At 27.7% G+C, this 16,145-nt stretch overlaps 2 protein-coding genes across 2 annotated transcripts; both read left to right on the forward strand.

Annotated features, from left to right (window-relative positions):
• Window positions 1-5,463: 5,463 nt before the first annotated feature.
• Window positions 5,464-5,856, forward strand: LOC136079418 (uncharacterized). The gene has a single exon (XM_065795154.1). It carries the CDS (start codon window positions 5,464-5,466, stop codon window positions 5,854-5,856), a length of 393 nt encoding a protein of 130 aa, XP_065651226.1.
• Window positions 5,857-5,873: 17 nt separating this feature from the next.
• LOC136079419 (uncharacterized) lies at window positions 5,874-6,311 on the forward strand. Its single transcript, XM_065795155.1, has one exon. It carries the CDS (start codon window positions 5,874-5,876, stop codon window positions 6,309-6,311), a length of 438 nt encoding a protein of 145 aa, XP_065651227.1.
• Window positions 6,312-16,145: the final 9,834 nt, after the last annotated feature.

Consider the following 16,145-nt stretch of genomic DNA (forward strand, 5'->3'; position numbering starts at 1 on the left):
CCTTCCTTTTATTCTTTTTTTCTTGATTTCTGAGCTTTTCATTTTGTGAGCGCATTTTTTCTTCCATTATTCTTATTTTCTCCAAAGCCAAACAAGCATTTTTTTGAAATGTGTTATCAATACCCGCCATCTTTACCATGCGTCCTTTGAGACAGTGCTTTAGAAATTCAATGTCCTCTTTTTGAGCCTCTCTGTTCCTTAATGGATCACTCTTTATCAAGTTAAAGAGGTTGGCCTTATGAATTGGGAATAAAAAGTTGCTTTCATTTAGAAAGTTGTTTACTTTCTTGCAGTAGCTTCCTTCTGGTAGACTTAGAGTCTTGAGTCTTTTTAGAGATTGGTACTCATTGATCTTGTTGGTAATTTTGTTTCGAGTTTGCTGCTCTGTGAGTATGAAATTGTTGTCAAATCCAGCTTTGCCCCACAAGTTTACTAGTTCTCTCAAAATGCAAACACCGCTGATTGTCTGTCGCCAATTCTCTTCACACATTCCTTCAGCTAACTTGCTGCATTTCAGATAACTTTTTCCAGAAGCAAGGGCGCACACAACTTTACAGTTCATCTTGGTAGTGCTGAGAAAATGCCAAATGGTTAAATTAAAAACAAACAGATAAAATTCAGAAATTTTTTAGACGTTACCTAGTTTCTTTTCTAATGTTGAGCCAGTAAAACCTTCTGAGCATTTCTCCAGTCGTTGGAAGTCGATTTGGAGCAAAGCTTTGCAGTGGAAAGCCTAACAAATAAAACTGTCTACGCTTTCTTGCAGCCTGTCTCAAATCTTCAGCTGGCTCTAGTATTGTATTGTGGCATTTTTTTCCTGAAGCCATTGTCTGAAAATATAGCTAATACAGTTTATAAATTATATATATTTATAAATTTATAGTATAAATTATAGCTTACAGTACAGTAGTTTGTTTCGAAACAGCAAATAATACTATTAAAAAATACTTTTTTTGCCAAGCAAAAAATAAAGCCTATCATGCATAGCACGTGTTGTTTTTTATTATAACTATCTACACTTAACAAATTATTTGAAAAAAGTCGCTTAACAATTGAAAAATAAACTTTAATGAAATGAAAACTTACTTATTACGTAAAACTTTCATATGCACACGCGCAATTTTTATGTTAGGAGAATTAGCAAACAAATCGTTTTTTTTTTCATTTAAACGTCTTAATAAAATTATTAATTATATATTTTTTATTTTTTAATAATTTTTGTCATGTATTATAAATAAAAATGTGTAAATAACTAAAAAATAATTATATTATTAATTTAATTAAACATTTACAACAACTGAAAAATGTGTTTCCTAAATTCTCCTAACATGAAAAAAAGTTATTACAAAATAATAAATTTACAATATAATATTCTATTATAGAGAAATTGACTAAACCACCTTCTTTACCTTAGAGTTGATTTGAACGGGTGAAATTTTCACTATATGCTACAAATACATAACGATAACGATTGAGCTTTTCCACATTTTGATTTTCGAAAAAAAATTTTTTTTGAGACACCCTAATATATATACATATATATATATATATATATATATATATATATATATATATATATATATATATATATATATATATATATATATATATATATATATATATATATATATATATATATATATATATATATATATATATAACTTATCTAACTTTTTTCTTCTACTTTAAGTTTCACCATTGCTGGATCATCAGGAAGAGTACATCAAGAAAACTTTTCCTGATGATCCGGCAATGGTGAAACTTAAAGTAGAAGAAAAAAGTTAGATAAGTGTTTTTTACTAATTTATTATTACTCCGTTCTTTAAGAACCATGAGCACTCTTTTTGTAAAATACACTAACATAGTTTACATGTTAGTGTATTTAAAAATACACTAACATAGTTTACACACACATATATATATATATATATATATATATATATATATATATATATATATATATATATATATATATATATATATATATATATATATATATATATATATATATATATATATGTATATATATATATATATATATTTATGTGTATAAATATATACCTATATATATGTACATATATATGTATATTATATATATATGTATATATATATACATATATATTATATATGTATATATATGTATATATATATATATATATATATATATATATATATATATATATACATAAATAGTATATGCATGTAAATATATATATATATATATATATATATATAGAGAGAGAGAGAGAGAGAGAGAGAGAGAGAGAGAGAGAGAGAGAGAGAGAGAGAGAGAGAGAGAGAGAGAGAGAGAGAGAGAGTGAGAGAGAGAGAGAGAGAGAGGGAGGGAGAGATAGAGAGACAAAATTTACTTTGATTTTATTTATTTTTGGGATAAAGAAAATTTGAAAAGTTTTAGATTTTGTATTTGAATCATTTTGTTTTAGGTTTTGTATTTAAATATTTAGGTTTTTGTATATAAAAAAGTTTTGTATATAAGTTTTAGGTTTTGTATATAGACTGTTTTGAAAATCAGGTGATAATTTCTCATTAACAAGACAAAATTGATTTTCTTTTAAGTTAAAGTATGTACTTTTCAGCTTCACTAAAACTTTTAGTATTTGAGATTTTGTATTAAATAAATATTGTATATTATGATATAGTTTTGCTATTTGAACAACAGGATTTTTTGATTTTTTTTACCGCTTTTCTTAATCTCTGCATATAATTTTCAAAGGAAAAACAAAATATCGTATTTAGTGAACAACCAAATCTAAAAACATCATCCCAAACATAAAGTAAGCAACGAACATTAAAAACTCAAAACGGTTTTGAATATGAATGTTTTGAATTGATAACAAAATAATTAAATAGTTCTCTAGCAAATTCAAGATAATGATTGTCTTCATTTAAAGGAATTATCATTGCAATATGCAATGTTAGAAAATGATTATAAATTTTTTTGCTAACAACTCCCCTTAAAACTAAAAAACCAGTGTATAAAATAAATTTTCTGATTTCCGTTACTTTCCACCAATCTAACTTTAATAGGGAACGTGGTTTTCGAGCGAATTCAGATGGCATCATACCACTTTTGCTTAATAGATAATCAGATATATTTTGTATTTGGGCATTTGAAAGTCTACAATGTTTAGGATCTGACTTTAAAAAGGTATTATTCGTTTTACTACTCCAAGACAAACCATGTGCCATGTCTAAGATAAAATCAGACCAACCATGTCTAAGATAAAATCAGAAACATAAGATATTTGAAGTTGAGCTAAAGGAGTAAAAGATTTCTGATGTGTTGTGTACAAAAAGGATTAAACTTCTCAGTTAGTCTTCAAGTTGATGAGTTGTCATCAATAAAAACCACTCTATGTTCTTCGCATATACCTTTAACTTGGAATCATTCACAGGAGTTATATACTGTATGACCTCGTATACATTTAATAAAACAACGAGAAAGTGCATTATATAAATGCCTTAAGTTTAACAATAATTTTTTTATTCTTATACTGTAAACCTTCATTGTATAACAATTAAAATTCTTTGAAAAAATCATCAAGAAAATCAATAAACGGTTTGGTTTACTATCTGCACAGAAAAGTGCAATTATAAAATTATAGTTCTCTATTTGACCAAGTATTGGCAATAGTTGAAGATTAGAGATAAATAGGTAGCCCATCAATATTAACAGTAGATAACTCAGTATATTGAGAACTGTTTTTTGTATTCAAAAAATAATTTAAGCCTTTAGCAATGGTAAAATATGCATAAGTTTCACCACACTTTCCTGCTACTGTTAAAACATTAAATGGTTTTAATAGGGTTCTTCTGTCCTTTGGCAGCTCTAAATGACCATGTCGTCTGAGAATATATAAAAGTTCGTTTAAATTACTTTAAGGAAATTTGCTTTTTGACGACTACCTTGCCAAATCTTCTGAAAATGATTCTGTTGTCAATTGTGTTGGTGCGTTAAAACATTCAAAATTTTCATAGCTTCAACTACAAGATAAAGTGTTTACTCCAACATCTTTAAAAACATTTTTAGGGGCTTCACAAGGTGTTTCTGACTTATAAGAAGCATTTAATTCAGGATTCAAATCAGTACTAATTTTATTTTTTTACTTCGTCGTGTGTCATTATAAAAGCGAACATACTTTTATCAAGCTACGACGCTTCTTTCGATTTTCGGTTTCCATTTTATCTATATAATCTTTTAGCAAGATTAATGTTAAGAATGTATAAATAAGTTTAGAAAACAAATATTTGTCAAAGAAAACTTAATATAAAAATTTAATAATTATGAAGACGTCTTTTAGACGTTTTAAAGAGGGCTATTTAAAATATTATAATTTAGTAAAAAATAAACGTAACTAAAGACGTCATAAAAAGAAACAAAATAATTTACTGTCTTTTTAAACACGTCTTTAAGGCGTAGCTAAGAAACTCAGTCTTGAGTCACAAAAAAGATCTTAAAAATTGGATATTAAATGTCTTTAAGACGTCATTCGAAGACAAAACCATTTAACCACTTAAAGACGTCTTGTTTTAGCTGGGTTGCGTCAAATAACTGCTCATTGCCTCAGAAAATACCATTACCGAAATAGGAATTCTAAATAGGAGCAACAAGACAAATGGTCCTTAGAATCATAAACAACTAGATAAATTAGGTAACAACTATCAAATCAAAAAAGGCGAGTGGCAACATAAAATGTAAGTTGTTTGAATATAAATCAGAAAAAACTATGGTACTTTATCACTCAACTCACTAGTTAAACCATAAACGAAACACATATATATGTATATGATGACAAGTATGAAAGTTTTTATCAACAGTCAGACGAAAGTTCAGAGGGTGGACATGTTTATATCAAATTAAAATCAATATACTGAATTGTGTCAAGCAGTTGATGGAGCAAACGCCAGCAATTGAGATGAATGCCTGATTGTAAATCCAATGCCTAAAGATATTGGGATGCACTTAACTGAAAATGTTTTATTTTTTATCTAAATAAGTTACGGTCCAAAAAAACTTATGGTGGTAAAAAGGGACTATTATACACGCAGAAGAAAGTTGCATATTCGTTTGTTTGGGTTTTGATGAGAAATCAGATAAGACTCTTAAGGCCGTTTTCCACACGACGAAAAAAATTGCACAAAGCGAATTTTTTCGCCATGACGAAACGCTATTTTGATTTCCACTTATAATTTTTTTCGCGCTACATTTTGTGTATATGAACAATAAAAATGGTAGCAATAAATTTACGCTGTATGCTTCTGAAAACAAAATTGTTAAATTTAAAAATTTTATTGCGTAAAAGAAACAAATCTCAAAACAAATATAAGAAGCGATTTTGGATAAGAAAATTATATTTAGATTGTAAACAAAAAGGTGAATATAATCTTCTTGGTAAAGATTTAAAACTGTTTGACCACGAACTGTTTTTTCGTTATTTTTGAATGTCGCTAACGATATTGGAAGAACTTTTGTCTTGGGTGTGTCCGTTGGTTGAAAAAAAATCTACGCATATGAGAGATTCTATATCTGCTTCAGAAAGATTTTGTGTTACAATGCGTTTTTTGGTAAACGGTGATGCACAGACAACAATAGCTATTAACTACCGCATGAGTCCTACAGTTGTTGGAAGAATAATAAGTGAAAGATGTAGAGCCATATGGGTATCACTTTTTAAAGATAAATACATAGAGCCACCATCTTCTGAAAAACAATGGGAACAAATAGCAAATGACTTTGAGAATAAATGGAACTTTCCCCATTGCTTAGGTGCTATTGATGGAAAACATGTAGTTATGCAAGCTCATGCGTGCTCTGGCACGCAGGAGCTTGCATAACTACATGTAGTTATAAAATGATGATCCAGAGATCATCATTTTATAACTACAAAAAGACACATAGTATTGTTCTGTTGGCAGTGTGCAATGCAAAATATCAATTTTCACTATTAGATATAGGAAATAGCGGAAGGCAAAGTGATGGTAGCGTATATACAAATAGTCGACTTGGATATGCTATTGAAAATAATAGGCTTGGCATTCCCCAAGCATATAAAGTAAGAGATACAGAAACAATATTGCCTTATGTTTTTGTAGGAGATAATGCATTTGGTTTAAAGCCCCATATGATGAAACCTTATCCATCTTCAAATCTTTCGTACAAACAACGTACGTTTAACTACAGATTGTCGCGTGCGCGGAGAACAGTTGAATATGCATTTGGTATAGCTGCATCTCGATTTCGGATTTTTAGAAGACCTATTATTGTTTCAACAAAAAAGTTGTGCTTATAACAAAAGCTGTTGCAGCACTTCACAACTTTTTAATGTCAAAAAGGAAAGAGAGTCTTAATTATAATTACTGTCCTAATACTTATATTGATCAGGATGGTCAAAATGAAGTAATACCTGGTGAATGAAGAGGAGAATTTGGTGATGTTCAAGGATTACAAGATATTTCAAGTTCTGCTTGTAATAATCATTCTAAAGATGCTCGAAAAATTAGAAACAAATTTAAAAAACATTTTAATACGGATGGGGCTGTTGATTGGCAATGCACATTAGTAAACAATACCTCTTTTCAAAAGGACTAAAACTTTTAATTATAAAATTTATATTTTACTTTGTTTATAAAACAAATAACAACAAAAATTATTTTTTATTCGCATTTTTCATCAAATGAAAAATTTTTTGTCATAAGCAGCTCTTGTTATAAGCACAGCTTTTGTTATAAGCACAACTTTTTTTGTGCTTATAACAAAAGCTCAAATGAAAAAATGAGCTCAACTGAGATATTTTTATTTTAGTTATTCTTTTTTTTTTTAAGTGGTAAAGTTTTTAATATTGGTATTAAACTTTGCCAATATAAAGTATCTTCACATTGACTATTATTCATAACTTTTTTAAACTCGCTATCAAAGTTTGAAAGTTCTTGCATTATTTTTTTGTCCGCTTCATTGATAGTTTTCCTCTTTTTTGTTTTTACAGCAATCGGAGTAGTAACCTGTTCTTCCATATTATTCTCAGTTATAACTTCCTCTAATTCAAAATTGCTTTGAGTCGGTACATGGCTGCTCTTATCATTTAAAAATATCATTTCGTCGTAATATTTTCATTTAGGTAAGGTTGTTGCACCAGCACCTGATTTGGTTAGTTTATTACGTTTGTCGTTACATTTTTTCAAAGTATTTTTTAAGTTTTTTAGTTTTTTTTGCAGAACATAAACTAAAATACAATAATAAATATAAAAATTTATGTATATGTAAACAATGCACTAATGTTTATTTAAAAGCAATTATTACTAATTTAGTTTACTTTCTGCTTCAAAACATGCGGACATTTCTTTCCATGCATTCATTTTGATATTTCGATCTTTCTAGGTAGGATGCGATACATCCCACAAACATGGATACTTCCTAATCTGAAAATTTATTATTTAATTAAAGTTAGTTTTTTTATATAAGAATTTAATTTAATTTTTTAAAGGAATTTTATAGAAAATAAACGCTAATAACCTCTGATAGGAACAGTTCTGTTGAAAAACTCTTGCTGCAAGAAGCAACATTTGGTTCAACTCTAAATTGAGAAACCTCTTCTTGTGAAATAAAACTTTCGGATTTGAAAGAATTATTAAATTCATCTTTACTTGATGAATTTACAAATGTTGACAAATATTCAGGGTGAATTCTAAGCAAGTCAATGAGAACGCCAAGTTGAGCATTTTGTTCAGTTGCCATTTTTAAAAAACAACGTGCATTCGTTTTTTTTCACTGTTGACATCACGTGATATAATATTCAAAATTTGATTGGTTTTCGCCGATGGCGATTCGCAAAAAATCGAAATGATTTCGACTTTTTTTTTTCGCTGCAGCGAAATGCTTGATTAGCAAAATTGTCAAAAATGTTTAATGTGCGCATGCTTATCGACGAAAAAATTCGCTTCGCGTGAATATTTCGCTGTGTGGAAAACGGCCTTTACCAATGTAATGTTAATCCGCAGAAAGGTGAGAAATATTAGCATTGCTTAGCCGCAATTATTTAGACCATGTTTTCTTAATATTTTTAAAATCAGTTGATATTGCAAAAGAATTAAATCAGTAATTAAAGAACAACTCTACCCATCATACACAAGGCGTCTTTAGGACCATCTTATTTAGGTCTTTAAATGGTCTTGTCTTTAGATGACGTCTTCAAGACGTTTAATATCAGGTTTTTTAAATCCTTTTTTTTTCGCGTAAATTTAAATCCTTTTCTTTACGTTTTAAAGGTCGTAAAAAAAAACAGCAAAATATTTTGTGTCTTCGTATGACGTCTTTAGTACGTCTTTTTTTTTACTTAGCTATAATATTTTAAAAAGCCCTCTTTAAAATGTCTTCAAGACATCCAAAAAAAACTGTATTAGCGTGTAAATATATAAAGTTAATAAATTTTCTTATAAAGTTTATAAGATTTCTTCGACTAAGGCTTGTTTTCAAAACTTATATTTATTTGTTTTTAACATTATTCTTGCAAAAAGCTTTATATAGATAACATGCATGGTAACTAAAAATCGAATGAAGCGTCTTCGCCTGAATAAATTTTGGATTTTATAATGACACAAAATGAAGTTATTAATATAAATACTGATTTGAATCTTGAACTTAATGCTTATGAGTCTGAAACACCCTGTAAAGCCGTTTGTAAAATTTTTAAAGAATGTGAAGCATACATCACAACGCACGTTTTTTTGCGTATTGCGTATTGAGTATATTACTCATATCATACTTAATACGCAACTCAACGTACGCAATTTCTTTGAGTATAATATTCAATAGGCAACTCATAGTACGCATTTTTCTTGAGTAGAATACTCAATACACAACTCGTGTCAAATCGTTTTTTTCGTTTTTTTTTATTAAATTCAATTGCCAAGTTTACTAATAAACTTAGTCCCAAATTGACTGTGGCTTTTGCAATCGGTCTTTGATACCATAGATAAAGTTTAGAAACATTTAAAACTGCAGCAGCTGCATAAACAGCAGAGTTAAGCTCATGCTCAAATTGTTTTTTTACATTAGTTATCAGCAATTTGCAAAATTTTTTCTTTTTATCATCTTTTTTAGCCATTTCCTCATATTGCATGATTATTAAATGTAAACTTGGTACCATGTCACCAATATGTACGCGATTTCTTTGATTCAAAAGCGTAAATCTATATGCTGGGAGCATCAATGATAAATAGAATTCAATCTCTGCTTGAGTAACTGGACATTTAATAGTTTCAAAACAATGTTTTTTATATGCTTTGTAAAAACAAATCAACATTAAAAAGCTTGATGACCAACAAGTTAAATTTTTGTTTCTTAATCTATTTTTTTTTTTGTTGAAAGATTCGGGCAATTTGAATTGTCTGATGAGTTTTTTTAGCAAATGAACAAAGCAATGAGAAAATAGTTTTCAATCGTTTGCATGACCTCACAGTATTACGTATAGAAATAATAAATTTGTGGTTTGTGCATGCAAAACGAGGTACTTTTATGCTGCCGAGTTCAAACTCTAATTGATCTATACTATGATCCCCAAATTCATAATTATCAGCATCATCAATTCCAGTAGCATTAATCTCAGCATCAATCTCATTAGATAGTTTGCTGAATTTAATATCATTTTGGATTGGATTTATTTCTTCAGTAAGCAATTCGTTAATTTCAAGTTCAATTTTGTTTCCAGGTGAATCTTTTAGTTCTTGATCATTCTCATCACTGTTGTCATTCTCAAACAATTCTTCCCAAAAGTCTTCTTCAATCCAATTGCCGTTTTCCAATTCATAATTGAGCATTTGTGGAAAAGCTCTAAGAAAAGCTTTACCACCATCACTCACAAAACCGTCAACTTTAGATTTATCGAAATCATATTGATTTAATATTTCTTCTGAAACCAATATAACATTTTCAGCATTATGTGGGCCACTCATTCGTTGAAGACCAAGAACTATTAGCTTTTTACTGCAATCACCAAAGGTAACATGGCAACATAAGGCAAAAAAATCAGCCAGCTGGCGGCTATCCCAGATATCACCTATTAACGTAATAGTTTTGGCTTTTCTAAGGCAGTTAGTGATTTTTTTTTTATCTTTTCAACAACCATAGGAACTATATTATAGACAAAAGACTTCTCGCATGGTAAATAAATTTTATGACGCTCTAAAAGTCTTTTTAGATGAATGTTACCTAGCTCTTGTGTTGCCATATTGGATGACATTACATATTTAGTTAGATCCATAATATTGCCATCTAACAACGAGTCATCATCGTTATTAAGACTTATATCATCATAAGCCTTTTTCCAAGCCATAAAATCGTCTTTGCCGTTACATTGTGTGGAATTAAAATGCTTAGAATAATTACCACTTTTACCTATGTGGTACATGTAATACCTTATAGCAATAAATGCAGGTAAAATGTAATTTTTCTTTCTTTACGGGCTTAAAATTGATTTCGGTTCGGCAATGAAAAAAGTTTAAAACCGAATTGTAAGTTTTTTCAGTGTCACCAAATTTGAAAATTTTACGCGGAAATTTATTGTTTTTCAAGTTATGTTGAATTTCATTAATCTCTTTAACATATCGTTTAATACTTATATTTGTTAATAAAGCATTGCTTACGCTTTCGCTGCACGATGGTTGACTATTTTCAATCGACAATACGGCTAAGGCACGATTACTTCTATCATAATTTATTTGTTTATTTACAGACCGATTTTCTTTATCTTCTTTATTTATACTTTTTTCTTCTTTTTTTTTCTCAAACTCTTTACATTAGAGTCTGAACCTAATTTTCGTTTGGCGGATCTTCCATACATGTTAAAGCAAAAAATTTAAAATAAAACTTTTGTTAAGCAAATAAGCAATATTATAAAACTAGTTTAAATTACATTACATATATAAATACTTTAGTTTATATAAGATTAAATATTAAAATGATTTATTTTATTTATCTAATTTATTTACTATAGATAAAAAGATAAATACTTGCATCTTATATACATCTATAGCCTCATAAAAGTAACAAAAAATTATAAAAAAAGTCATTAATTCAAATACAAACGCTAGAAGTTTATCAACTTACAAAACAGAGCAACTCAAAGTTTATCAACTTGTAAAACAGCAAATTGTAAATTGTTATTTGAAGCAAGCTCATAAAGTCATTAAAAGGAATGCTACTTACTCCCTAGAGGCTTCAAGACGTGATTTTCGACACGCAAACCTTAATAATTTATTTTAAAAAACAAATTATAATGGTTAAATTATAATTTAGTGTTTTTGTTTGTTATTTATAAAAAAATATATACTTTAACAACTAATTTATATTTTACACTCAAAAAAATTGCGTATTTTTACGCAAAATACTCAAAAAATATACGTATTATGAGTTGTGTATTGAGTATTCTACTCAATAAAATGCGTACTATGAGTTGCATATTGAGCATTATACTCAATGAAATTGCGTACGTTGAGTTGCGTATTGAGTATGATATGAGTAGCATACTTAATACGCAATACGTAAAAAAAGTGCGTTCTGATGTATAATATGATCTTGGTCTGTCGATTTTTGTAAGTATTTATCGTTTATTGAGCAACTAATAGAAATTTCATTATCAGAATTTCTCAAATTATTTGAAATTAATTACGACAAGTTTAAATTCTTACGACAAGTTCTAGAGAGTTTTTGACCCGAGCATAACTTCAATCTTAAAGCCGTTTCTTCATTGATTGACCAACAAGATTCTAAAAAAAAAAAGAAAACTAATCCATACAATTATTACACTTTTTATCAAAAATATAATGCAAGGAACATCTTTTTATGATGACAGCATATAAAAATACAGTCATTTAAAGTTATATCACATCTCCATGGAAGCATTTTATTTCTACTTGCGTGAAGTATTGAATAACTCTTTCGCCAACCATTTAAGTAAACAAAGTTTTATTGCAATCAAGGTTTAGATAAACTCCATGTTACTCATTTTACCTCGTAGTTTTAAGATACTTGTTATTATTTTATCTAAATATAAATTTATAATGTTATTTCATTTATTAAAATTAATAAAATGTATTTGCATCATACATATCAAAAACTTAAAAAAAGATATCATAAAATGAAGTAATCCTTAGTCACTATTTTTTTTTTAATCCCATTTATAAATAATTAACTTTTAAGTTATTTTTAAATTCCTCGTTATAAAAGAAGTTTTAAAGATATTGACTATATAACAAATTTAAAATGACCGATTTTGAATTCCAGAATTCTATTATGATAGAAAATTTAAGTCTCAGCAGCTACAAGACATCCCAAAATTATTTTTTCTGTTTTTCTTCTTCTTATATTAAAGGTACATTCCTAAAAGTTTCAAGTGTTAAATTTACTGGACACCCGGGTAACTTTCAGTTCTATAATGGACCTAATTTTACCATTTTACAGCTGAAGGCTTTTATAGGGGGGTCTAACTTCTATAATTTTGAATCCAATGTTACAAAACTTATCATGAATGATGACTATCACCTATAATCTCACAAAATAACATAATTTTTATATTTGCTTGTGTATTCCGCTTTTATTTGGTTTAAAAATATTGACCTTTTTTCTTTGAAGTATTTTTTTTTATAACTTTTAAGTCTTAAGATGGTTAAAAATTATTCTTTTTGTAAAATAAATTTTCATTTTTTTGAAAGTTGAGGTAGATTACTGCCATCAGATTGATTTTTTAAGTATTTAAGATAATTGTGTTTTTTTTTATTTATACAGATTTGAAAATGAGACTTTTTTGAAAAAGACAATAAATTGCTCAAATAGGCAAAGACATTAATTTTTCAAATTGCCGTAGTTTCAGAATGCTTCAAGATAATGACTTGAAATTTCCGGGAAATTTTTTTTTCCATAATACTTATAAGGGGTGTAAATTTCAGGAAAATCTGAGATGGTCACCCGGGAAGGTTTATCTCATCTTATATGGAATGACCCTATACTGAGTTGTTTGTTATTTTTAATATTGATGGGCTACCTCTTTTTAAATCTTCTAATCTTCAAATATGGCCAATACTTTGTCTAATAGAGAACTATAATTTTATAATTGCACTTTTCTGTAGACATTGTAAACTAAAATGTATAGATAATTTGCTAAATGATTTTATTACACAAATTTTATTGTTATCTAGGGAAAGTTTATACTATAAGAATAAAAAAATTTATGTGAAACTTAAAGCATTCATATGCAATGCACCTTCTTGTTGTTTTCTTAAATGTATACAAGGTCATACAGGATAAACTCCTGCAAACAATGCCAAGTTAAAGTTATATATAAGAAACATAGAGTGATTATTATTGATGACAACTCAAAAGATTCGCTGAGGAATTTAAAGCCTTTTTGTTTACTGTATATCAGATATCCAATACTCCTTTAGCTCAACTTCTACTACCTTTATTTTGATATGTTTTTGATTTTATTTTAGATTATATGCACAATTATTTTTATTTTTTATTTTTCTCCATTTTTGCCGTTAAAAAATATAAATACAATCAATATTTCCAATATACAGATGGCCAGGGCAAGAAGAAGACACAATTTGTCTTATCGCCAAGCCCTGAGATTGATTCCGTAAAAAATAAATAATTTCGTATAGAGTATATAAATGTTACCAATATATATAAAATAAGACTTTATTTTTAAAAAGATAAAACAAAAACAAAAAGTTACAGGGTCATAAAGAATTTTTTTTTTTTTCTTTATTAAAAAAATATATAAGTTTAAAAAAAAAATTTCTTTTCAAGTAATAAAATAATCAATAAAAAGTAAAATAACAAATTCTTAGAAATAAATATTAAATAAATAAGTATATAAAGATTAATATTTGCACAAAGTAAAACTTGCAATAATTAAAAAAAAAAATTCAAAAATAAAAAAAAAAAAAGGTTTTTAACAACTTTATTATTTTTTTTTTTTTAATTAAAATTAAATACTAAAATTATTAATAAAACACAGAATTGAGAAGAAATTGAACCTTTCCAATTCAAAATATATATATATTTATTTTTAAGCATGCTTCAACCAAATCCCTAAAAGGGTTGACAAAGATAAACTTTAAACTAAATCGAAAAAACTTATCTGTGTCACCCGAAAAAGTCAAGCACTCCATCACTAACTAGGACCATTTGCTTTAATTTTACTTTAAATTCGTCAAGAGTTTCAAGAGTTTTAAGTTTATTAGATAGGATTTTATTCCATACTTTTGGTCCTCTAATGGATAATATAAACTCAGCTGCGGCAAAAAAAACTTTTGGGCTGAATATAGGTGTTGTTTGAGTATCTGGTTAAGTATCTATGTTTATTTATTTTGAATAACGAATTAAAAATGTTTAGTGTTGTTCTTTTATTAACTTTATACATGAAGATTAAAAGATGAAAAATATTTATTTGGTAGACATAGAGTATATTCAGCTTTATAAATAGTTCTTTGGAGGCCTACATTAGATATTATTCTTATTGCATGTTTTTTTTTATTAAAAAGTTTTTTAATTTTGTTTTGATTTGTGCTACACCAAGCAATGTTTGTCTAACTCAGATAACTATGAACAAAGGATAAATATAACAATTTTAAACTAGTTTGATTTAAAAATGGCCTTGCTTTATAAAGTAGGCCAATATTTCTTGAGGTTTTACTTTCAAGATAATGTATATGATTTGTCCAAGTAACGTTTTCGTCAAGGAGTAGTCTTAAAAATTTTTATGATTGTTCTCTTTTTATAAATTGACTGCCAATATAAAGTTTTGGAAGTTTTAAAGGGATTTTATCGCGTTCATGAAAGCGATGGAAAAAAGAATACTTTGTTTTATCTAAATTAATTGATAATTTATTTGCACTAAGCCATTCTGTGAGTTTTATGAGTTCCATGTTAACTGGATTAAACAACATTTTAATATCGTGACAAGCGTGAAACAAAATTGTATCATCCGCAAACAAAATAGTGTCTAGTAACTTACAAGATTTGCTTAAATCATTAATATAAATTAAAAATAAGAGTAGTCCTAAAATTGACCCTTGTGGAACACCACATTTTATATTCATATTATCAGTTTTTCCGCAGCTAAACGAAATGTATTGTTTCCTATTTGACAAATAGCTTTGAAACCATTAAAATTTGAGTGTTTAATCCCGTAACTTTCTAGTTTATTTAATAGAATATAATGATCAACAGTGTCAAAGGCTCTGCTAAGATCAATAAATACACCTAGCGTATATTTATTTTCATCAAATGCCTGAAAAATATTTTGAACTAGATGAATAATTGCTTGATCTGTGGAATGATTTTTTTTAAATCTAAATTGTTTGTCATAAAGAATATTGTTATTTTCTAGAAAGGTAAATAGTCTATGGCACATAATGTAATCTGATAGTTTTGAAAGGCATGGTAGTATTGAGATTGGTCTGTAATTGGAAACACTGGTATCATCTCCAGATTTAAAGACTGGTACCACCCTTGCAAGTTTAAGTTTATCAAGAAAGATACCTTGTTCAAGAGACAAAGTAAAAATATGCATGAGCGGAGGTTTTAAATAAGAAATTGATTTTATTATTACATTATAACATTGTCAACGCCTAGACCTTTGTTTGGTTTAAAATTAGAGGCAGCATTTAATAACTCTTTTTCAGTTAATTTATTATTTTCCATTATGGTATTATTAGCGGTTAGGTATGATTTAAAATCAGATTTATTAAGTTTAATTTTTGATGCTAAATTTACGCCTGAATTAACAAATGCGTGATTAAACGATTGTGCAATTAAAGATTCATTAACAATTTCGCAGTTATTTATAATGAGTTTTTTCGGAAGACTTTTGCAATTTATACTTTTTTTACCAATGACGTCATTTATTAAACGCCATGTTTTTTGTGAATTGTTTTTAAATTTTATTAACTGGTTAGTATAGTACGATTTTTTTGAGGACTTTATAATTGATTCAAAAAGTCGTTTGTAGTTTTTATAATTCGACTCATTTTCAAAGGTTCTTTTTTTAATAAATTTTTCATAGAGGCATTGTTTTTTTATTTTTTTTTGATGATTTTATGATACCCGGTGTTATCCACGGACTTTG

This window comes from Hydra vulgaris, chromosome 04, assembly GCF_038396675.1.
Source record: "Hydra vulgaris chromosome 04, alternate assembly HydraT2T_AEP".
NCBI lineage: Eukaryota > Metazoa > Cnidaria > Hydrozoa > Anthoathecata > Hydridae > Hydra > Hydra vulgaris.